At 42.7% G+C, this 25,477-nt stretch overlaps 2 protein-coding genes across 2 annotated transcripts in view; one reads left to right on the plus strand and one right to left on the minus strand.

Annotated features, from left to right (window-relative positions):
• The window catches only part of LOC127509705 (interferon-induced very large GTPase 1-like), a 322,431-nt gene that overhangs the window by 108,520 nt on the left and 188,434 nt on the right, over positions 1-25,477 (minus strand). The gene's annotated exons all lie outside the window — the stretch shown is intronic.
• LOC127509715 (endonuclease G, mitochondrial-like) lies at positions 493-13,415 on the plus strand. Its single transcript, XM_051888636.1, has 3 exons — positions 493-619; positions 10,221-10,291; positions 11,004-13,415. Exon 3 carries the CDS (start codon positions 11,344-11,346, stop codon positions 12,295-12,297), a length of 954 nt encoding a protein of 317 aa, XP_051744596.1. The 5' UTR covers positions 493-619; positions 10,221-10,291; positions 11,004-11,343; the 3' UTR covers positions 12,298-13,415.

Below are 25,477 nucleotides of genomic sequence, written 5' to 3' on the forward strand. Positions count from 1 at the left end.
GTAATAAAAAATACTGAAAATAAAAAAAAATTCAATGGTAAAAAAATTAATTAGTACCATGACATTCTCTCAAAATACAAAATAAAAAAAGATTAAATATTATTGAACAAAAATATATTACACTGATTTTACTGAAAATACAAAAAAGTTACATTTCAGGTGTTCGGCCAGTTTTAAGCAATACCAGAGGGTTAAAATAACACCGAAGCAGTGCTGGAGTGCATGAGGTTATTAAATGATGATTGAGAATTAGTGATGAACACCTGATATTAATGAATAAAATCACTATAGGAAAGAGGAACAAACAAATGTGCATGCAGTGAACATTCATTGATCACACACCTATTATCATTTGCAAGTCATTGGTCCCCCCACCCCTCAACTGTGGTCTCTTTTTTGAAATTTACCAGAAAGACAGAGCAGACATCTGATGTCTCCGTAACATATAGATCTTTTCTGATTGGCTGACATGCATCCTGTGTAACGTCAGTAGGCTACTATTTAAGCCCACAATGCAGTGGCAAAAGAACACAGCAGAAGAATTCAAGAAAGCAAGACACATCTCTTATATAACATCCAGCAGAACTCGGTTTCCTGTTTGGAACACAGATTTCCTCAGGTTTTACTTTTTTACATTTGCATGTATTTGTTATTTGACTTTTATTAAAACCTAACTAATCGTTTCTGATTTATGGGACATTCTTGGAATGTTAGTTCTATTGGAACATAAGAATTTTGGTTTAGTCAGAATGTATGTTTAGCCTGTGTTTTGTTTTATGTCTCACACTGGTTATGGGTGAATTAGGGATGCTCTAAAAATAGAAATATCTGATTCTGCCCCACCCTTTAATCTCGAAAGTGAAAGCGCATGATTTCTACTGCTACTTTTATTCTCTTAATCCACATTTTATATATTAAATGATGGATTTGAATAAGAAAGATTTGAATAAGGCATATATGCTACGAACAATCAGTTCAAATGTAATGCTTGTTATTAAAATGTTTTGGTTTCTAAAAGCTGATAGTAATATAAAAAAAAACCCACAATATAAATTAATACAAAAATAAAAATAAACAAATACAATACAATACAATGTGAAAGAAACATTTGTGAGATAAAAGCAGCTGTCCAGTAGTAAAAAAGTCTTATTGGTCTTAATAAAAAGTCTTGAAATGGTGCTATTTGAACAGTAAATTCCCTGGTGTCAAATGAATACAGTTTGGTGTTCATATGTTCATAAGTGATTGATTGATCGATGATTGTTTGATTATTGAAGAAACCTGATGATAATGAGTATAATCACTGAAGAAAAGAGAAACACAAGAACTACAACTGACTTCCAGCCACAGCCTTAGATAAAATCAACTGAAAAGACATTAAATCTCTCTCAAACCAGACTGACTGTGGTTTGGTTACCATTATGGTGATCAGTGTTCATTTAGTTTCATTCAGTTTGACTCTTGAATTTTTATGTCAGTTTGTGGTCTTTGTAACAGTGTTTACCAAAACACATGGCCTAAAGTCAATCACTCAATATTTGTTTTGTTATTTAAAGAGTTGGTAATATGTTCCATATGCGGGTGCACAACACGCAGATACGCACCGGGTGTGTCTCATACGTCCTGTAAAGTGAAGCAGCGGGCTTTTTGATCGCCCCCTGGTGGCTGGATGCAGTACAAGTCATAAACCCCGCCATCTCCATGCAAACGAATGGTACTTGTCAAAATAAAAAAAATAATTACACTTCCAATAAAATTAGTTGTTAGGTAGTTGTTATCATGCTGATATATATTCAATAGTTCGTTTTTGTGATAAGTTTGATTTTAGCTAGCAATTTGATGCTATAGAAACGGGGCGTGTCGTTATGATTGACAATTGTGACTGACAGCTTCTCTGAGGACTGTCGGAGCTTCGAGGGGAGATTGAAGATAAATAAATAACACAGAAATCTAAAAATAATAGTTATTTCTCACTGAAGAAATGAGTTGTTTAGCAGTAAACTGTCCTAACCGACCTATGGATCTGACGGATCACTGAGTTTTTTTCGGTAACGTTAAATGTGGGCTTTATAAGCTAATTAATAAATGTTATTAGTAAAGATAACACGCCTAACGTTAGCCATGACGGGAAAAAGCAGGTGATCGTTATCTGGCAGTTACTAATTATTTTTATGGGTATAAAATAATAATTAGCAGGACAAAACTAATCCTACTCCAGTTAATTAAGGAGCACTGTCTAACGTTACAGCTATCGATCTGCTGTAAAGTTAGTTGAACTTGACCGCGGTTTCAAAAATATTATTGCTCTAGAAACAGAATATTATTTTACAGGTAGAATTTTAAATTGTGTATAGTTTATATATTTAAAATACATCAATTACGATGTGTTGTTTTGACCTAGTTATCAGTAATTTATTTGAAAATGAACAATGTGCATTAATAAACATTCAAATAAATGTAAATTCCTCTTTGCCAGATGTAATTAAGCCATCGTTTAAGCCAAATGAAAAAGAGAGGAGGTAAAGAAAAATATAATAAACAATAGATAATAAAACAAATGGTGATCTGATCTTGATGACGCAGACGTCTGGGGGGAAGTTTGATACCGCGACTCCACCTCCGGGCTCCACTGACGATTCTTTCTGCGCATGCCCAGGCTCCAAACTGACGTTTTTGCGTAACATGTCAACACCTATCGTCGTCCGTTTTACGTTCAGTTCATTACAATGGAAGGAAGCGGCGTCGCGTCGTCCATCTTTTTTTTTTGTGATTTTTTATTTATTAAACATTTTAAGTTTATAACTATTTACAAAAAGCCCAAGATCCACCCACAATCATAAAAAAAAAAAGAGATACAATAAGACTTAATAAATAAAAATAAATAATATATCAAGATTTCAACATTTTTGATAAAGTCTCAATAAGGTCCAACCAAAATTGTATTGTCCTTCTGGTGGCGCCATGCATTTTAGCTGTGGTGCTCTCCAAAAGAGCAATGTCCAGCAAATATGACATCCAAGTGGACATAGCTGGGGTAGATGGTTCCAACCACAGTTTCAGGATAACCTTTTTAGCAGCAGTAAGGGCAGCTGATAGAATCCTCTTTTGATTGACAGACAGTGATAGTGAAGAGTCATCTAACAAAAGAAAAACCAGAGGGTCCTTTTGGATCTGAGTCTTCAGAAGATCTATCAATAAGTCCCGGACCGAAGACCAGAACTGCTCAATTCGAGAACAGTCCCAGAACATATGCATATATGTACCTAGGCTTGCGCTGTGTTACGTGTTGGTATTGTAGAGACGAGGCGAATACGGAAATCCACAATAATAAGGGTATTTAATCAACGAAGGAGCAAGAAACACAACCATACACATTTAGAATAACAATAGAACTGACAAAGGAGTGCAGGGAGTGAGTCCAACTTAAAGGGAGTGCTGACGAAGACAACAGGTGCAGGGAATCCAGGGAAATGGCGGGAAGGCTGATGAGGGAAGTGAAAACAGGAGTGGAGCAAGGAGGATCCTGGGAAACGGAGTCCGGGAAGGCGTGCATGTGACATTACCTCCCCCTCCCCGGAAGGCGTGTCCTCACGCCTCAGATGAAACAACGGGGAGGGGGGGTGGGCGCCCTGGAGACCTACAGGCAGGTGCGGGGGGTGCAGGCGGGTGCGGAGGTCTCCAGGGCGGTACTAGGTCCTTGGCCGTCATGGGGTCTGAAGCCGTGGGCGGCCACGGCTGGTCAGGGACCGTGGGCGGCCACGGCGGGTCCGGAGCCAGGGATGGCCACGGCGGGTCCGGAGCCAGGGATGGCCACGGCGGGTCAGGAGCCTTGGCAGGCCACGGCGGGTCCGGAGCCAGGGATGGCCACGGCGGGTCAGGAGCCTTGGCAGGCCACGGCGGGTCCGGAGCCAGGGATGGCCACGGCGGGTCAGGAGCCTTGGCAGGCCACGGAGGGTCAGGAGCCTTGGCAGGCCACGGAGGGTCAGGAGCCTTGGCAGGCCACGGAGGGTCTCCGAGCCCACCCCCATCTTTCCCACCCACGGAGACCCTTCCCCCCCCAAAAAAATATTTTGGGCGACTCAGGGGTTCAAAGGGCTCGTGGGCTACTGGAGTGGGTTCAGCGGCGGACCTGTTGGCAGCCGGGGCGGACTCGTTGGCTGCCGGGGCTGGCCCGGCGAGGGCTGGAGTGGGCTCGGCGAGGGCTGGAGCGGGCTCGTGGGAAGCTGGAGCGGGCTCGGCAAATGCTGGAGCGGCAGGCTCAGCGGCGGCTGGAGCTGGAGCGGCAGGCTCGTGACAGGCTGGAGCGGGCTCGGCGGAGCATGGAGCCAGGTCGAAGGGACTGGGAGCTGGTTCAACCCAAAAGTCTATTAACCAGTCCTTTTCTTCTAAAACTGGAGTTTTGGGCTGATTTGCAGCAGAAAACTCAGGAAACTGGGACTGCACGGAGGCAGAAATCTCAGGAAACTGGGGCTGCGCGGAGGCAGAAATCTCAGGAAACTGGGACTGCACGGAGGCAGAAAACTCAGGAAACTGGGGATGCACGGAGGCAGAAAATTCAGGAAACTGGGGCTGTACGGCCTTCTTCTTTTTCCTCCTCATGGACCGCTTGGACTTAGAGAGTTGTGAACCCGGCAGAACACAGGGAAACAGTTCACCGGAGGGGTATGTGGAGGAAGATGGAGACTGACGAACTGGCCAGGCCACCCGTGTTTCTGGAGGAACTGGACGAGAAAGGCACGGAATATCCCGAACCTCTTCAACAACGAGCTCAGAACCATTTAAATACAAAATCAGATTAATAGTATCATTTAAGGAAACATAATCGTCAGGTTCATCAAAACGGATTGTGCTCTCGTCCAGTCCGTCCAGAAAAAGGGTGTTTAACCAAGCGTCTGACCAATTCGTCAAAAAGGCTAACTCGACAAACTCCTCCACATACCTCTCCAGCGAACGTCCGTCCTGCAGGAGTCCAATGAGGCGGTCTGCAGCCGACATAGGTGTGGGAGGCACGGGAGGAGCTGGAGCCTGGGAGACAGAGAAAAGGCTCATCTTGTTTTGGTGGATCTCCAGCGGTTGGGTCAGTTCTTCTGTTACGTGTTGGTATTGTAGAGACGAGGCGAATACGGAAATCCACAATAATGAGGGTATTTAATCAACGAAGGAGCAAGAAACACAACCATACACATTTAGAATAACAATAGAACTGACAAAAGAGTGCAGGGAGTGAGTCCAACTTAAAGGGAGTGCTGACGAAGACAACAGGTGCAGGGAATCCAGGGAAATGGCGGGAAGGCTGATGAGGGAAGTGAAAACAGGAGTGGAGCAAGGAGGATCCTGGGAAACAGAGTCCGGGAAGGCGTGCATGTGACACGCTGCTACACAAGTGACAAAAAGGATCAGACTTTCTTTTCATTTTATATAGTAAACAGGGAGTGGCATATGCCTTATGAATTAATTTATAATGAATAATTTGGTGGGCCGGATTTTTTGAGGTAACAAAACAATTCCCCCAGACAGAGTCCCAATTAATCACGGTGTTAAGGTCTCTCTCCCAGAAGTCCTCAGTCGGAATGCTTGAGTACTGTCGTACCACAAGTGATTTATAAATTATACTCACAATACCTTTAGAATCCCTACTAGAGTCTATCCAATCTATCATAAAGTGAGGAGATATTTTAGTCGACCAGGGTACTCCATAAGCTTTTAGTGCAGATCTTAATTTTAAATACAGAAAGAAGGAAAATCCTGGGAGAGAGAATTCAGCTTCTAGGATCTGAAAGGACTTAAGCCCATAATCATTGTACAGATCTTTTAGGGTATAAATACCACGTTCAACCCAGCATTTAGAAATAAACGGTTTATTACCTGTACAGAGATTACTGTTATGCCAAATGGGGGTAGAATTGCTATAGGAATCTGAAGCTCCCATGATCTTTTCTGCCGCTTTCCAGATTTTAATAGAATGACATATAATTGGACCAAACTTTTCCAAAAACCTTCTTAGGTATTCCAGTAAAAGGTAAATCCTGTAGCAATGGGTAAATAATATTATTTTCTAAGGCCCGCCATGACACAGGAGAGTCAACATCAATCCAAGTCCTAAGCGGTCTCACTTGGTACGCTAAATAATAGGACCAAAAATCCGGTAGCGATAATCCACCATGGGGTTTCAGCCGGTACATAGATTTAAGACGAATTCTAGGCTGTTTATTATTCCATAAGAACTTTGTTATCTCTGTATTGAGCTCTTTAAAGTAACCAATAGGTGGTGCCAGAGGTAACGTAGAGAATAAAAAGCTCAACCTCGGAAGTATATTCATCTTAACAGTGGCTATCCTACCATGAAGAGCCAAACAGAGTGGAGACCAACACAGAAGATTGCTTTTAATCTTATCAAGAAGAGACTGATAGTTCCATTTAGCAATGTGTGAAAGTGAAGAAAAAACTCTAATCCCCAGATAATTAAACTGGTCGGTAATTGGAATCATAGTGGGTAAGGCCTGAATCTCTGATTTAGCAGCTATATTAAGGGGCAGAAGTACAGATTTGCTCCAAATAATTTTGTAACCAGACAATTTACCGAATGTATCGAATAATTTTAAGCATTCACTAACAGAATTTGTGATATTTGATAGATACAAAAGAATATCGTCAGCATAGAGTGAAATTTTATGGGTCGTATTCATACAGCTTATAGGAACTATTGCAGAGCATTGTCTAATCGCTTGGGCCAAAGGCTCTAATGATAAATTAAAAAGCAAGGGTGAGAGGGGACATCCTTGACGAGTACCCCTGCCTAGGCAGAAGGAAGGAGAGATATGGGGACCAGTAAGTACTCTTGCTGAACACTCAAAATAGATAGTTTTGACAGCATGCAGGAAAAAAGAACCAAACCCAAAATGCTTCAGGACAGACCACAAAAAATTCCACTCAATTCTGTCGAAAGCTTTCTCTGCATCCAAAGAGAGGATTGCAGAGGAAGCTATATAGGTGTCTGCTTGTTGGATAATATGAAGAAGCCTACATATGTTGTCTGCAGCAAATCTCCCCTTTAAAAAACCTGACTGATCATACTTGATCAAGTCTCCTACACACCGATCCAATCTTAAGGCCAAAACTTTTGCCATTAGCTTTGAATCTGTGGATAGGAGGCTAATTGGCCTGTAACTAGAACACTCAAGGGGATCCTTTCCTTTCTTCAACAGTAAAGTTATCAAAGCTGTGTTTTGGTCTCTATGTAGAGCACCTTTTTCTAAAGCAAAACTAAAAGAATTAAGTATCAATGGAGCCGCTATGTCCCATAATATCTTCAATAACTCCGGGGGAATCCCATCTAAGCCAGGAGCTTTATTATTGCTTATGGAGTCCAGGGCAGATTTTAATTCTTCAATTGTCAAAGGACTGTCCAGTATATCATGCTGAGAATCATTCAATTTAGGAAGATTTAAATGCTTAAGGAATAAATCAAAATTTGTTGGGTCAGTGCTGGATTCTGAAGTATACAACTGTTGATAACATGATTCAAACACTTTATTTATATCCTTAGGTTGAGTATACACTGAACCCTCATGTCTAATAGCAGATATACTGGCTTTGGATTCACCATCCTTCAACCTTAAAGCCAAAAGCTTAGAGGGGCGTTCTCCATAGAAATAATAAGATTGCCTGGTACGATGTATAATAAATTCAGCTCTATGCAAATATATAGATTTTAATTCTGATTTAAGAACATTTAATTCTTTGGCTTTGATATCACTAAATTTACCTTTTAATTCCTTCTCTAGCAGATCAATTTGTTTTTCTAATTCAATTTTACGACTCTCTCTACGCTTTTTACTAAACGATGAAAAACTTATACATTTACCCCTAATAAAACACTTAGTGGTTTCCCACAATACTTGAGGGTTAGAGGCTGAATCAGTGTTAATCTGCAAAAATTCCTTCAAAGAGCTTCGTAATTCAGCCACAAAAGTACAGTCCTGTAACAGGGAGGTGTTAAATCTCCAGCGGTTGGGTCTGGAGCCCAACGATACAGGTGTTAGGGTAGCAATTACAGGGGAATGATCAGATAAAAGAAGTGGCAGAATATCAACTTTACTAATAAATGGAATAAGAGAAGGGGACATGAGTAAATAGTCTATCCTTGAATAGCTCTTATGACGAGCTGAAAAGAATGTATAGTCCCTGGCACCGTCATTTTGCAGACGCCAGACATCACATATGTTAGAGTGTCGCAAAAATGAGTTAAAGCATCCAGTAATCACTGAATCAGCCTTAGAGGCCTGAGATCTATCTAGCTGAGGATCCAACACAGCATTAAAATCGCCCTCTAAAACCACAAGACAGTCTTCCAAATTTAAAACTAAATGTAATAATTCTTGAAAAAATAGGGGATCACCCTCATTAGGTGCATATATAGACATAAAAGCATATTTAGTATTATTTAGGGAACCAACAACATAGGTAATTCTGCCTTCTGTATCTCCACCAGAACGTATAATTGAAAAATTAGTAGAACGCCTAGACAGTATCAACACTCCTTTGGTCTTATTGCCAGCCGACGATGAGGAGATCACTTTGAAGTATCTATTTTGAAAGCGATGTATGTCATCTGATTTCAAATGAGACTCTTGAATAAGGGCGATGGAGACCCTTCTACATCTTAGGTAATCTAAGCCGTCAACGCCTGACCCGGCCATTTTTCGGATGAAAAAATAGTCAGTCAAACCGCCTCAGTGTGGTCCACCATGGGAACTGTAGATTCATGCTTATTATCCTCGGATTCTCGTGACACAGGCACTAAAACTCCCTTCAGAGAAGAATTTGCGATGGGATCCAGATTGCGAACTTTTCAACCTCCGCCGGTGTCTCAAAAAGTGAAACCTTCCCTCGGTGAGTGACTTTCACTACCGCGGGATAAAGCAAAAAATACGTTATTCCCAAATGGGTTAGTTTCTTTCTCGCCAATGCCATCGATCTCCTCTTGGATGCAGTTTGATTGCTGTAGTCTGGGAAGAAGAGCAACGGAGATCCGTTATGAAGAATTTCTCCAACACCTCGAGCTCCATTCAGGATCGCATTCCGATCTTGATACCGCAGCATCTTGAAGATGAATGTACGAGGGGTAGATTTCGCACGCTCACCGCTGTATATACGGTGAGCTCTTTCGACCTCCAATACCTTGCCAGCGAGAGAGGGAATCCATTTAGGAAGGTGATTTTGTATAAATCGTAGAGGGTCATCTCCTTCTACACCCTCTTTAAGTCCCACTAAACGGACATTAGACTGGCGGCTTTTGTCTTCAATTCTCGCCAACTTTTCCTGAAGGGAGTCCACTACTACCTTGATTTCCACGGTGTCTTTTTTCGCGTTACGGAGAGCAGCCTGCATGTTGTCAAAGTTGTTTCTTATCAGACGAACATCCTCTTCCAGGACTCCAAGTCTATCCGCGATCGGGGCGAATTCTTCCTTAAACAGTTCCCTGACGAAGCCGAGGTGCATCTTTAGCTCATCTGCAACAATGGCGCGAAGTTCCCCCTCAGGAACGTTAGGATCTTTAACCCTCTTTTTCTCTGGAGAAGCCAACGTTAATTGACGTTTTGCCATCCTTATTCGTTGCACCGTGAGTAGAGCAACCAAAACTAACCAAGTGTTGACGGTTTAACTGAAAACAAGTATATAAAGTATACCGAGTCAGGGAGCAATCGAACTACACCGCCATTACTACCGGTGGGTCACGTGATCCCCGTCGTCCATCTTTTTTTACAGTCTATGGTAGGCACGAGCAGGTCCGTTTCCTCACTAGAGAAGCGTTCAGTTTTTCCTCTTGCAAATTCCGCCATGGTGCGAGCGCAACCGGCTTTTAAAGGGAATGGGAGATGAGACTCTGATTGGTTTATTCCACGTTATGCCCAAAACACTCCCATAACTCATTAAGAGGATAGGAACAACTATTCACCAGACCATGCACTGGCCGCGCAAACCGTTTTCCCTGTCCTTAAACTAGCAAAAGTAGATTCGGACATGTCCTAAGTGCACCTGTGCCGTGCGCTTTAGACCATGCGCTTAGATCGTTAAAATAGGGCCCAATGTATTACTTTTAACACCCTGCTGGTGATTCCCATATGAACACAGAGCAGTGCTAATTTAACAACAGGGAATTTACTATGTGAAGTGTAATTATGAAATATGTTTTCTTTTTTTCTGTGTGTTTGTTGTAGAACATAATCGAGGTAATATCAGAGCCACAGAAGTTACTGTCTATCTGACAGATTCCAACAAACCCATTAAGGTGAGTAAATCTTTCTGTTTCTGTTTAATGGCCCGGTTTCACAGACAGTGCTTAACTTAAACCAGACTAGGCCTTCGTTAAATTAGGATATTTAAGCACCTTTTATAAAAATGCCTTAGAAAAAAACATTACTGGTTTGCATCTTGAGACAAAACAATGCCACTACCCATAATCCATTATTTGCCGGCTCCTGTGTCAGAATCACACACATGCGTCGTGCTGCTCACGTGTTCAGCATCTGCCAACACTGAGTCTGCGTTCTGACGTAGAGCTGCTGGAAGCGCTGAACATAAATAACGTGGGAGAATGACTCAGAAGAAAAGTTGTTATTTTTGTTTTGTTTTTGCGCACAAAAACTATTCTTGTCACTTCAGAAAATTAAGGTTGAACCACTGTAGTCACGCTGATTATTTTAACAATGTCTTTAATACTTTTCTGGACCTCAAAAGATGTAATGATGAATGCCTATATGTCGTTCAGAAACCCTCGGATTTCATCAAAAATATCTTAATTTGTGTTCCCAAGATTTACTAAGATCTTACGGGTTTTGGACAACATGAGGGTGAGTGCTTACTGACAGAAATTTAATTTTGGGGTGAACTAACCCTTTAAGCCTTGTCTGTGAAACCGGGGGAATGAGTTAGAATAAGTCCTGAATTAAGGAGAATTTTGACACTTTTGATTGTTTGAATGTTTGTTTACATTATTTTAGCCAGGAAGAAGAGAGGATCCTTAGCTGAAGCTCTTGAAGAAGTAATAAAACCAGAGTCAAGGGGGATTTGTTCCTTGACTTTGTACAAAGTTTGAACTGTGTACAAAACCAGCCTTCTGAATCTGATGGAAATGGTAAAACCACTCTAGAGAAAGGGGGGAGAGACTCTGATGTCACTTCAGATTATATAGCTAAGGACCATTTAGAGAAAACTAAAAGAAAGATTGAAAAGAGATTTGGCATTGAAAAAAAATCACAGTAGTTGTTGGCCAGCTGACGATATCAAACAAGCAACACAAGGAATAGATTAATATTCAAACAGAAGACGGTGCGGTGTGTAATGATGAAAAGAAATTACAGAAATTTAGTCCAGAGATATAAAGGGTTGAGTTTGAACCAATACATCTTGATCCCTTTCTTTGAAATGTCTGGTAAAATATCAGTCTCTAAAGAAGCTGATCCAAATTCAATTGTCAGGTCACCCAATAAATTAGTCAACGGATGTCCTTCAGATTCTGACTTAAGGATAAGAAAATCTTATGTCATGTCATACAACAATGAAACCAAGAACGCTGAATGGGTGTATGAGATACTGAACAAAGACACTCTGAAGGTCAATTGTAAGGCGCACGGGAGCTTTGGAAGGAATGAATTTGTGGACAAAGACTATGAACAAGGTCATCTTGCTGCGGCTGCCAATCACAGGTGGTGTCAGGAAGCCTATCATGACACTTTTTTGATCAGCAACATGGCACCACAGAATAAAGGCTTAAACAAAGGTAATTGGAAAACTATTGAGAGTTACTGTCGATACAGAGCTATGAATGATGAAGTCTGTAATGTCCATGTGTACTCTGGACCACTTTACCTAAAAGAAAAAAAAAATAAAGAGGGTACTGAGGTGGAGGATTTCTATGATCGTGCTGACCCCAGTACACTGGAGCGGAAGGGAGGGAAAGTAGCACCAACTCACTTGTTTAAGGTGATAATTGTGGAGAATGAGGATGGGACAGTAGAAGAGCTGGAATGCTATGTGATGGCCAAACTGGATAAAGAGGATACAGATATTCAAAATTTAGACAACATAGATGCTGTACAAAACAAGTATGCTCAGCATATTAACACAATAGAGAAACTCTCTGGGCTGAAATTCATAGAAAGCCATCCCGATGTGGTAACGAAGGACTGTATAAAGACGATTACAGGAGAAGGTGAAAAAGGAGAGTCATGTAGTGCTAAAATAAAAGTCAGAATAAGTGAAAAAAATGATGATACCAGGACCGGCCGTGTCTAATATCCTTGTTAACTTCGCTGTTATAATTAATGCTTTATGGTGATGTATCATAACCGTGTCATGATGTAAGCAGTGTTTAAATTAATCTGACAGAACATGTTGTCAACTACTACATTGTCAACTTTGTTATTTGAAACTAAAGTACTAAATGGATGTTTTGTTTGTTAAAATGATACGGTTTGCAAAATGCAAGTGAGCAGAAATCAGTGTTAAACAAAACTCAACAGATCAACATGTCTTTATTTGGATTCATTGCTCAACACTTGTCGACAAGCTTGTTGATACTCTCCAAAGCACAAATCTGGTCCTGTCTCTAATGTGGCGCCCCCTGTCATTTTCACCCTTGGGTGAAACCACCTGTAGCAGATGGTGCATGAACAAATATCTGATGTGCTCAGTAAATTACTCTATTACCCCGATGACGCTGGAACAGTTGTGTTTGATCTTCACTTACGAGGGAGTTTGGATGAATGGACCATCTGAAGATCAAAAGAGGGAAATTTGACTAAGCTTGCAGTTGAATCACTTCTCCTTAATAATCCCATATACTGTATGTAATTATATATAGATGCACAGCATTCAAAAAATGCTTTCTCATGCTTTCAGAAATGTGTCTTATAATCTTAAATACCTCTTAATCTGAGAGCTTATGCTTAAATGATTGAAATTAATTTAGTCTATAAACATTATATTTATGTGTTTCCTCACAGAACAAATGTTGTATGTGTTCTGAACACTTGCTGCCTATATCTGTGCTATTCGGCTCAATTCATCTCTTTACATTTATGGCCCGCAATGCATTAAGTCAGTTAATTGCTATTAATCACATCCAAAATAAAAGCTTGTGTTTACAAAAATATGAAACTATATGAAACTAATCTGTGCTTTGATAAGAAGTTAGATATTCTTCACTCACATTTACATCATATCTAATTCTGTATACTCTTTATTATCACATGTGCTTGCACTGATTCTGTATTGTAATTGTTTTACAAGTAGCAAGTTGAAACTGGGTCTGTGAATGTGACACTTTTAAAAGGAAACATGAAACATGAAAATAAGAATGTCACCTTATCCTGTACTGGAGATCAGCTGAAATAAAACCTGTTTACAACCTGCATCTCTGTCTACTTACTGATCGTCAGAATAGGACTGTGGAAAACTGTAAAACTTTGCTGCTGTAATCACCTGCAAGCTTCACCTGCAAAGTACAGTTGTTTTTACAGTTTTTTACTGTAATCTGTAAAAATTATCAGTAAAATGCTGGCAGCACAGTTGCACTAAATTAAAACTCGTTAATTCACTTCTTTTGCAGAAACTGACTGTCATAAAATGGCCAGTTGCCATTTAAGTTTATAAACCAATATAGTGTGCTGATACTATGAAAATATTAATACTATATTGAACTTATTTTTACATCAGTTGTCTAAGAAAAAATCCTAAAGTGAACCAAATTTTAAAAAACCCACCAATTAAACGTGTTAATTAATTAACAAACAGCTTCAACAACTACACAGTTACTGCTTTTAAAGAAAAAAAAAAAAAAAACATGCAGCACAAAATTTCTTTGTTTTCTTTCTTTGGCGCGTTGCATCCTGTGTGCAGATCTAAATCAGGATCAGGTATTGGGTGTTTCTGTGTTTTCAGCTCCTCCACGCTGAATCCCTTATGATCAAAAACAGAGCAGAGCATCTTTAAATTATATTCTTTTATCTAATGATGTTCTATATTAACACTTTAATACTATAAATATCCTATAATATCTTACCCCCCTATTAAATTCATACCCCAGTATCCCACTTCCCTATTCGTTTTACCATTTTCTAATCTAGATATGCTATCAATTCCTTAGTAACCAGTGGTGTAGTCCTGAAAAAAAAGAAGTGGTGTACTATTAAAAGCTATAAAATGGTGTAAAAAAAAAAAAAAAAAGCTATAAAATGGTATACAATGGAAAGGTGAGTGATCTGCTGGTGTCTCTGGTCTCTCTGCTTCTGATCCAAAGCCACTGCATCCAGATCTCACAGCCGGATCCACAGATGGCTTCTGGAGCTTTGATTCATGTGCCATGTTACTTGGGCAACCTGCAGTTCAGAGTCTGGAAGAAGATGCAGGACATTGTCCAATACAATGAGCTCCTGTGATTCTGGATCCAAACACTACTCATCCATCTCTCGCTGTGTCTGATGATCTGACCAGTGTGAGAGACATCAGGAACAAACATCCGCTTCCTGATAATCCAGAGAGATTTGACTATACTGTGTTCTGGGTTCAGAGGGTTTTAACTCAGGAACACACTGCCCCACTGATGTAGAGGTTAAAGAAACTCTCTTGGAGTAACTACAGCATCAAACCAAAGGAAGACACATGATTTCTTTAACACTGATGTCTGGAATGTGTAGTATCAGCTGGAGGAACTGACTGAATGGTCTTGTTTTTTCTTTTGAACAGTATCTTGATCATGTGAGAGTTGATCTGGACTATGACAGAGGAACGGTGTCATTCTCTGATCCTGTAACTAACACACATCTACACACATTCACAACCACCTTCACTTTCTTTTCTTCTGGTGTTTTCCTTATGTTTTTCCTTGTGTTTTTCCCTCCAACTTCGATACAATACCTTGAAAAATATTGATATTTGATACCATGGGGAAAACTGCCATATATACTGGCATAAAGATAATTTATTATCTCCTAATTTTTTTTATAATTTTGGTAATTTTGTTTTAATAGCTGACGGGTCAATGAAGTGACGGGTCATTTTTTTGTCCAAAGGGCTTAATAATAATAATAAAAAACAAAGATATGACATCCAAAGTATGTAAGGTAGTACAACTTGACCTCTTTTATTGAATCCTAAAGTTACATATAAAGGTATTTTAAAGATTTTGAAGTGTCAAAAGGTCATTCGGTTTAACCGTCTAAAGGCCAATCCAGCCATTTCATTTGTGATTAAAATATCTTAATGTAATAAATGTATGTATTTTTTATTCTGGCATAATTTTATAACATCAGACAGTATTTCAACATAGTGCAAAATAGTATTAAAATTATGTGTAGAAGTTGCTTTGTTATGAGAAAAAAAAATCACCTGCAAAGTAACGTCTCGGTTACAAAGGTAACCCTCGTTCCCTGAAGGAGGGAACGGAGACGTACGTCGGACAGACCGACGAATAGGAATCTCGCTAGAGAGGCCAATCTACTTCGAGTGTAACTACAACGAGCCAATGCACATTGGCATGCAATCATATGCATCAGCTGCTCGCCTCGCAGCGCGGGTATATAACGAGCAGCAGGTGCGTTGCATCTTCAGGTTTTCGCTGAGGAGCCGAACCGGATAGGCGGCAGCATCAGCGGGGTACAGCGACTGTGGCGACGGGACGTACGTCTCCGTTCCCTCCTTCAGGGAACGAGGGTTACCTTTGTAACCGAGACGTTCCCATTCAGTCGGTCACGTTCGACGTACGTCGGACAGACCGACGAATAGGAATCCCTACCAAAGCGCCACAGGGGCTGCCCTCTTCCAGCGCTCTGTTGTAAGCCACCTGAACCCCCTTGCCTACGGACGGTGGGACAGGGCTAACACAGAGAGTGTCAATCACTGCTGTTCCCCAAAACCCATTCAGTGAGACTATTGGATAACGCTGGGAAAGCGTACCCTTCCGCTGGGAAAGGAACGCTGCGGAAGCCACATCCTTCCCGAAGGAGTTAAGTGGAGAAGTACATATGGACTAACCTGTAGGCTGTACTACATATGGAAGAACTGGGGTGACTCCAACTCGATGAGAGGTGGGTTCTCCCAGAGGGAAAGACACGGGCTTCGTTTAGGAGCAACCGTGGAACTAGACATATGGGATCCCAGTAGGGTCACACATATGGTACCCAGCCTAAACCCGGTTCTCAAGGATACAACGGAGTATAGGCCTAGCGCCAGACGTTCCGCCACGTCGGCTGCCGGAGGGAGATCGGAGGACTCAACAGGGTCTGCCTTGTAGGGACTCTCTGGAGAAAAAAGCGCATGTAAGCGCAGCAAGCCGACACTAAGCCGGGGCCTCTCCGTGCCTCTGACCTGAGGTGAGAACACGGGAGGAGACCGGCTCGACACGAAGGCTATAGAATCTAGCGAACGTGTTAGGTGTCGCCCAGCCCGCAGCTCTACAGATGTCTGTAGCGAGGTGCCACGAGCCAGCGCCCAGGAAGATGCGACGCCTCTCGTGGAGTGCGCATGCAACCTGAGCGGGCAGGGCACGCCCTGAGCTTGGTAAGCCAGGGCGATGGCATCCACTATCCAGTGGGCCATCCTCTGCTTGGAGACAGCCTTTCCCTTCTGCTGGCCTCCGTAACAGACAAGAGCTGGTCTGAGGTCCTGAAGCTTTGAGTTCTGTCTATGTACAGTCGCAAAGCGCGAACTGGACAGAGCAAAGCCAGGGCTGGGTCTGCCTCCTCCGAGGGCAGCGCTTGCAGGCTCACTACCTGGTCCCTGAAGGGAGTGGTAGGAACCTTGGGCACAAGCCAGGCCGGGGTCTCAGTACCACATGGCCGTCACCCGGCCCGAACTCCAGGCACGATTCGTCGACCGAAAAAGACTGCAGGTCCCCTACCCTCTTGATGGAGGCCAATGCAACCAGCAGCAAAGTCTTCATAGACAGAATCTTTAAGTCTGCTGATTGCAAGGGCTCAAAGGGAGCAATCTGAAGTGCTCTCAGCACCAGAGCAAGGTCCCAAGAGGGTATGGAGGGAGGACGAGGAGGATTTAACCGCCTCGCCCCCCTAAGGAACCTGACGACCAGGTCGTGCTGACCAACAGATTTGCCATCTATGTGGTCATGATATGCGGAGATAGCAGCAGTATGGACTTTGAGGGTGGAGGGGGACAGCCTACGCTCCAACCCCTGCTGCAAGAAGGAAAGCACGACACCGATCGAGCATCTTCGGGGGTCCTCTCGACGAGAAGAACACCACTCGACGAACAGGTTCCACTTCAAGGCGTAAGCCCGTCTCGTAGACGGAGCACGTGCCGAAGCGATGGTGTTAAGTACCTCGGGGGGTAAGTCACCTAGAACCTCCGCGTCCCGTCCAGGGACCAGACATGGAGTTTCCAGAGGTCTGGACGCGGGTGCCAGAGAGTGCCCCGTCTCTGAGAAAGAAGGTCCTTCCTCAGAGGAATGGGCCAGGGAGGGGCTGTCGCGAGGAGTGAGAGTTCTGGGAACCAGGTCCGGTTGGGCCAATAGGGCGCAACTAGCAGAACCTGCTCCTCGTCCTCCCTGACTTTGCACAGGGTCTGTGCAAGTAGGCTCACTGGGGGAAACGCATATTTGCGAAGGCCCCGGGGCCAGCTGAGCGCCAGTGCGTCTGTTCCGAGTGTTCCCCGGACAGGGAGTAAAACAACCGGCAATGGGAGGTTTCTGGTGAGGCAAACAGGTCTACCTGAGCCTCTCCGAACTCTCTCCAAATCAGCTGGACCACCTGGGGGTGGAGTCGCCACTCTCCTGGCCGCGCAGCTCGTGATAGCTCGTGGGCCACACGGTTGAGCACACCGGGAATATGAATGGCACGAAGCGACCTCAGATGCTTCTGACTCCAGAGGAGGAGATGGCGGGCGAGTTGCGACATGCGACGGGAGCGTAGACCACCTTGACGGTTGATGTACGCAACGGTCGCAGTGTTGTCCGTCCGGACCAGTACATGCTTGCCCTGTAGCGGCCCTTTGAGGCGGCTCAGGGCAAGGCGTACCGCTAGCAACTCGAGGCAGTTGATGTGCCAATGCAGATGGGGGCCCGTCCAACCCCTGACACTGCATGCCCGTTGTACGTGGCACCCCAGCCTGTGGCAGAGGCATCCGTGAATACCACAGCATGCCGGGACACCTGCTCTAGGGGTACTCCAGCCCGAAGAAACAAGGGGTCCGACCACGGGCTGAAGGTTTGGCGGCACTCCTGAGTGATTGCCACCCGGAACGTGCCGCGTTGCCACGCCCATCTCGGGATCCGGCCGTGGAGCCAGTGTTGAAGCGGTCTCATATGAAGCAGACCGAGCGGGGTTACTGCCGCTGCGGCTGCCATATGCCCCAGGAGCCTCTGAAAAAATTTCAGTGGAACCGCTGTCCTGCCGTTGAACGTATTCAGGCAGTTCAACACCGACTGAGCACGTTCCTCTGTGAGGCGTGCTATCTGTTCGACCGAATCCAACTCCATACCGAGAAAAGAGATCCTCTGCACCGGGGCGAGTTTGCTCTTTTCCCAGTTGACCTGAAGACCCAACTGGCTGAGGTGTCTGAGCACCAAATCCCTGTGTTCGCACCACTGATCCCGGGACTGTGCCAGAATGAGCCAGTCGCCGAGATAGTTAAGGATGCGAACACCCTGTTCTCTCATGGGAACAAGGGCTCCCTCCACGACCTTCGTGAAGACGCGGGGAGACAGGGCCAGCCCGAAGGGTAAGACTCTGTACTGATATGCTTGACCTTCGAACGCAAAAACGCAGGAATGGCCTGTGTCGCGGAAGAATCGAACATGAAAGTACACGTCCTTCAGGTCGATCGCTGCAAACCAATCCTGGGGACGGATGCACTCGAAAATGCATTTCTGCGTGAGCATTTTGAACGGTAGATTGTGAAGGCTCCGATTCAAAACTCGCAGATCCAGGATCGGTCGTAACCCACCGCTTTTCTTGGGTACAATGAAGTAGGGACTGTAGAACCCTGACCTCATATCGGCTGGAGGGACCGGCTCTATCGCGTCCTTCGCCAGTAGGACCGCGATCTCCGCACGCAAGACACGGGCATCGACAGCCTTCACTGCAGTGAGGTGGACACCCCTGAACTTGGGGGGACGCCGGGCGAACTGAATCGCATAGCCGACCCGGGAAAGCATGGCTGTAAACTCTGAATCTGAGTCAGCATAAGCACACACCATTACAGTGGGCAGCGTCACCCTCATTTCCAGAGCATAACAGCCCTCTCTCCAATGCTGCAATCGACATCTGACCCTCAGCTGGAGCCCTAAATGGAATGCTAGGTTCCCCTATGAAGAGGACCAGCAATCCAATCCAGAAGCTGCACAGCATGTAATGCGCTAGAGGGAGGGGCCCTAGGGGGTTGGTTCCCCGAAGGAACCACTCAACCTCAAGACACCCAAGCCATTTCACCAAAGTAGACCTCTTCTGGTGCACCAGAGAGGGCGCTACAATGGAGATTAGGCAAGGAGACCGCGCATCTAGAACGCCGAGCGAGCGCTGGGTTGCCGTGACAACCCGCGCTGCAGCCCGACAGCTCGACGGCACACGACACGCAGAGGAGCGAGAGGTTTGCTCTCACTGATCTCCGCGGTCTCCCAGAGTGTCGGGCAGACCCGCGGCTGTGCTTTTACACACAAGCGGCAGCTGGCCAACAACAGAGGGGACTCAAACTTCCCGGAGAAAGAAGAGTCACGACCGGCGTGTCGACGTGATCATGTTCTCATACGAAAACATGAACCACCCACGAACATCGTTTCAGCACGCGCCCAGACATGTGAAACAGTGATCGTGGCCGTCAGTGAGGACAGGAAACGACCGCATCCAGAAACACACAAATAGAATGTCATCTTTAAAAAGACGCAAGCTCTATTTGTGTAAGCTCTTTTAGGGACTTTACTCTTTTAGAGTGCTGAAGCACGCAGGGGAACGGCCGCCGCAACACAGACAGGGATTGTGTGCAGCCTGTCGTGTGCTCTTTCTCTCTTTGAAGGCGCTCACTCTTACCAGCCGTAAAAACGGCTTTCAGCGCTCGAAGCGCACCGTACCGGCCGTGAGAACAGCCTTCTGACGCTGTCAAAACAGCTATTTGCTCTATAACGGCAAACGAAACAAAAAACAGAAAATAAAGAGAGGACTTTGACCCCGCTGCTGTGCTGTTCGCCCGCACTCGAAAAAAAAGAGAAGTTCAACCAAAAAGCTTGACTCGTCTTCTAGCAGACACTTGCTTGCAGAGAACAGAAACAACACCGTTCGGCTCCGAAGCGAAAAGCTGAAGATGCAACGCACCTGCTGCTCGTTATATACCCGCGCTGCGAGGCGAGCAGCTGATGCATATGATTGCATGCCAATGTGCATTGGCTCGTTGTAGTTACACTCGAAGTAGATTGGCCTCTCTAGCGAGATTCCTATTCGTCGGTCTGTCCGACGTACGTCGAACGTGACCGACTGAATGGGAACTAACTCTCTTTTAACTACTTGAAAAATTCATGTTTTCACTTGCTCGTACGCAACATCAAGTCATTCGGTACAACCGCTATAAAACATGGAAAATGTAATATTTTAAAAATTCGTATTAAATATAATATGTTTGATTGTCCTTTTGCTAGCTAGCTAGATATCATCCTGTTAGCTTTGTTTAAAATATTGTCATTCAGTATAACCAAAAGTGTCATTCGGTAAAACCGAGTTTTGGTTAAACCGTATGACTGTTTTGGTGACTTTTTTTGTCCGTCTTGTAAAACATGACAAAAGCAGTGTTAATTGATTATCAAAACCACATCATTTCATTGTTAACACTTAATAAAACTTCAAAATTAATTATATCTCCATTATGTTTTTTTTTTTTTTTTACGCTTTTAAAAACCTTATTTGTCAATGACCCTTACACAGCACAGGAAGGCTGTATTTGAATCATTGAACTACATTTACAAAAAAAAAGAAAAAAGAAAAAAAGACAAGTACAGTACATCCAAACTTAAGCAATTTTTTTAGCCAAGAAGTTAGTGTTCCTTAATGTTCTTTAATATTTAAAGGACAATCGAAGAATGTTGTTCAAAGAATGTTTTCTGTCAACATTACTCATAATTCGACATTCATAAAGGATATGGTGTTTTCATGAACATAGAACTAAACACTTTCAAAACAAACACTTGCATAACCTGTACATAAATCAAAAATAAAAAGTCAGGAACAATAACTATGGGACATGCTACAAAATTTTGTTGTTTTAAGAAACTTTAAAACTTGTTGTTTTAAGAACTTTTTTTTTTTTTTCACAATATAATGAGAACATTTAAAAAAAAAAAAAAAAACCTTCTCCAAACAATGTATAAATAGCATTTTTGTGCAAAACTTTTGAGAACATTATTGAAGAATGGATAACATTGAACAAATGTTCTATACTGGGAAAAAAAATGTGTGTTCATAACTTTGAGAGAACCTCACCAACACACCTTGTTCCCATGGCTAGCATAATGCTAATGGTGCAGGAAATTTTGAGAAGATAAAGTTCTTTGGGTGTGATAGTGTTTTACTTTGGAAGATTTGCTCCTGATAAAGTGACATTTCATTTAGTATAGACCCCAAAAACAAGTTTTAACTGTTGAACTTCAGCCTCTCAAATTGCCTGCAGAAACCTTCACTTGGTTGGTAAAATGTGTTAACTACTAGAGGAAGAATTGTTGTTGTTGTTGTTGTTCTTCTAACATGTTCTATTATTTAAATATTACTTAAAAAGCGCTTTTGATTAAATATAATCTACCGCCATTTTTACATTAAAGCTTTCTAACGAAAGTTAAAACCTTTTTTGAGTATTCATATTATCTCTGTTGTTATTGTTTTTGGATTACAACTGTATCAAAATAAAATAAATTCAACCAACAATATCTTATTATGGACGGTTTTAAAGGTCCTTTTGCGCTACTGTGTCTCTGGACCAGAGCAGACTGTGCACGCTGCGGCGGTTAGCGTGACACTAACATGAAATGTTAGGATACTTGCATAACCCTGGTTCTCTGAGAACAGAGCAAGGTATCTCACTATGGGAAACTCCTCAGGTGTGATAGACAATGGAAGAACAAAAAACACCAATCACAGCATGCTCTAAGCATCTAAGCACACTCGTCCCCGTGTTATGTGAGTAGGGAATCTTGGTGAGATACATACTTCATTCTGTTCTCAGAGAACTGGGCTTACGCAAGTATCCTAACGTTCTCTTTCAAACAATCACTTAGTATCTCACTATGGGAACAAGATTGAGAACTGTATGAGGCATAGTAGGCGCAGTGACATCAAGACTGTAAAATCTGAAAAAATGTATGAGGGGAAGCTCAGCTTGCCACCACACAAATATCTCCCACCGAAATCCCCTTGAACAATGCCCATGATTTAGCCATACCCCTTGTAGAATGAGTCCTTAAGCCCGCCAGAGAATGAAGACCTATAGATGTATAGGACATTTCAATCACCTCCACCATCCAATGGGAAAGGCTCTGTGAGGAGATCGGCTTACCCTTGCATTGAGTGTCCCATGAAACGAATAACTGATCATTCCACCTGAATGATCATGTCCTGTTTGCATAATAGCATAAAGCTCATACAGGACACAAAGTGTGCAATTTCAACTCCTCCTCTGAAAGCACATGAAATCAATGACTTTGGGAATGAAAGTCAGGTTAGACTGCAGTGTAACCATGCTGTCATCCAAACTAAAATTCAGACATGCTTGATGAACCAACAAAGCATGTAACTCACACACTCATTTAGCTGAGACTAAAGCAAGGAGTAAGACCATTTTAAGAGATGGGAGCTTAATATGAACACTCTGCAGAGGTTCAAACAGGGCCCGAGTTAAAGCATTCAGAACCATGGACAAGCCCCATGATGGGACCAGTTGCTTTGACACTGGTCTCAAACGCTTCACTCCCTTCATAAAACGGCATATAAGAGGATGTCATCCCACCGAAACTCCTTCGAAGCCTACATGGCAAGCCATAATAGCATCCAGGTAAACTTTAATGGTAGAAAATACCCTCCCATTATTCATTAAGCTTTGCAAAAATCAAAGTATATCATTCACCGTGCACTGAAAAGGAATAACTCCTTTTACGAGTACACCAGTCCTCAAACACACATTTAAGATCATACAGTGAGCACGTTGATGGGGCTCTAGCGCTCTGGATAGTGTTTATAACTTCCTTGGGAAGCCAGAGTGCATTTAAATTGAACCCTTCATGGGCCAGACCCAAAGATTGACAGCCTCCCCGGCCAACAAGGGGCTATCAGAAGGAGGGATAATCCATTTTCTCTTACTCAGTGTAGGGTGGGAGAAATTAGACTCATCTGTGGGAATGCATATAGCAACACATTCGGCCACGGGTGTGCCAGCGCACAAAGCCAAAGGTGCATTTTCGTCCTTGAGAGAGAAATACATCGGACACTTTGCATTTGTCTTTGAGGCGAAGAGATCTATGGCAGCCCTGCCATACATCTTCCAAATCTGATCTACCACCAGTGGGTGGAGTGCTCATTTTTCATATAACGGGTTGCCTCTCGAGAGGAGATCCACTCCTGTATTCAAGACTTCTGAGACGCACACCAGCGGATCGAACCAGTGAGAGCCCCAACGGTGAACATCTTGAATTTGTAATTCCTTAAGTTCTTGTTTAGAGCACGTAGGTCCATTATCTGGTGTAACCCCCCAACTTTCTTTGGAATTAGAAAATAATGGGAGTGGTAGCCCTTCTAAGTTTCCCCCCTGGAACTCATCTTATAGCTCTTTTCTCTAAGAGGGAGGGTATTTCTGCTTCCAACACCCATGCTGAATCCCCATTTGCTACAGATGCTATGACCCCATTGAAAGGAGGGGGTTTTTACAAGCCTGTAAGCCCTGGTTACAGTTGTGTGGACTCAAGGATGCACAGAACACTCTCTCAAAGCATCCTGATAAAGAGCCAGAGGGTTCTGCTGAACTGATTCCATAGATGGAGTTCTGGCACCATCTAGTGGACAGAGAGAAAAACGTCCAGGATCTGTGTGACTCAGAGACTACTTTATCTCTTGGTTATTTATTTATTTATTCATTTTTGTCTCCCTGCACCCTCTACATTGATCCTGGATGCAACCGAGATTTTTTTATTTGCTTTGAACCCAAGAGCTGAAGTTCTTTGTGACATTACACTTGTGCCCATCAGACCAAATTCTTTTGGTGGCTGAGTTTTCTGCACTCAAACTTGTGGTAATGCTGTCAGCAATCCATGGAACACTGTGTGTTGAGGGGAGCTGAACTGGCCTGAACACAACTTAAAAGCAATTTTTTGCCCCCAAACTCCACATTGCCCTTTTTTTTTGTTTGTTTGGAACAGACGTGGACTCGGGAGAGGACATCACAGAAAACCCTAGGTGCTGTCCGACCCTCCCATGCTGAGATTGTGTCCTATGTATCCCACTTCTTTTTGTTGGAAAGGTTAGTGGACTTAGAATTTGCAATTTTATTTTAAATTTTAATCAATTCAATATTGTAAACTGTAATACTGTTTAAAATTAATCTTTGAAATGCCATGTCAATACAGATAAAACATCATTTCAAATGAAGTAAATTGTAAATCAGTCAAGTCAACTGCATTAAAGTGCACTTAATTGGCCCAAGATCACAATCCTGATTTGGAGTAGATGAGCACTGGATTGATCTGAGCCACACTTCCCTTACAGAACAAAAATATATGGGAATATACTACAAAATATAATGCGACATATTACATAATACATTTCCATATATGGGAAACTAGTACTTATATTTTTCAATATACAGCAATATATACATTGAACATGTATGGCTATATATATAAAATATAAAATATTTATAAATGAAGACAAAAAATAGCATTACTTTCATAAAGTTTTATCCTTTATTGTGTACATATATTGCACATATATGTATACACACATTCATGGAATGAGTTACAATCAGTGGTTACAACAGACTTCTAGTTCCCAGCATGCTTTGCTTCTGATTGTTAAAGGAGAGTAAATGTTAAAATGAAGTGTTATTTCATGTGTTTTGCACAATATTGATATAGAGGGAGATCTGTTAGTGTTTAAAGTTGTATTATTTTGGAATTTAAAAGGTTTTCTAGTATGTGTGAGTTTTTGGGGTTACCATTGTGCTGAAGAGTAGGTCTGTGGTTAGGTTTATGATTGGCTGAACACCATTAAGTCTATAATAACTTTATTTAAACAGTAACGGCTGTGCACGTTATACACAGTGATAGTCTCTTTGGTTGAAACTTTAGTACATGCAGGTGTGCTTTTGTTAACTAACTTAAACATATGAAACATTTAAAATGTTAATTATTATGAAATATAAGAAATGTGTTACATAATATATTTTACCATATATGTGTTTATACTGCATGAGTAAATATATCTGCAATTATGCATGCAGT

This window comes from Ctenopharyngodon idella, chromosome 3, assembly GCF_019924925.1.
Source record: "Ctenopharyngodon idella isolate HZGC_01 chromosome 3, HZGC01, whole genome shotgun sequence".
NCBI classification, from domain to species: domain Eukaryota; kingdom Metazoa; phylum Chordata; class Actinopteri; order Cypriniformes; family Xenocyprididae; genus Ctenopharyngodon; species Ctenopharyngodon idella.

Coding starts and splice junctions, on each gene's coding strand:
- LOC127509715 (XM_051888636.1), top strand. CDS start 11,344: ATGATGAAAAGAAATTACAGAAATTTAGTCCAGAGATATAAAGGGTTG.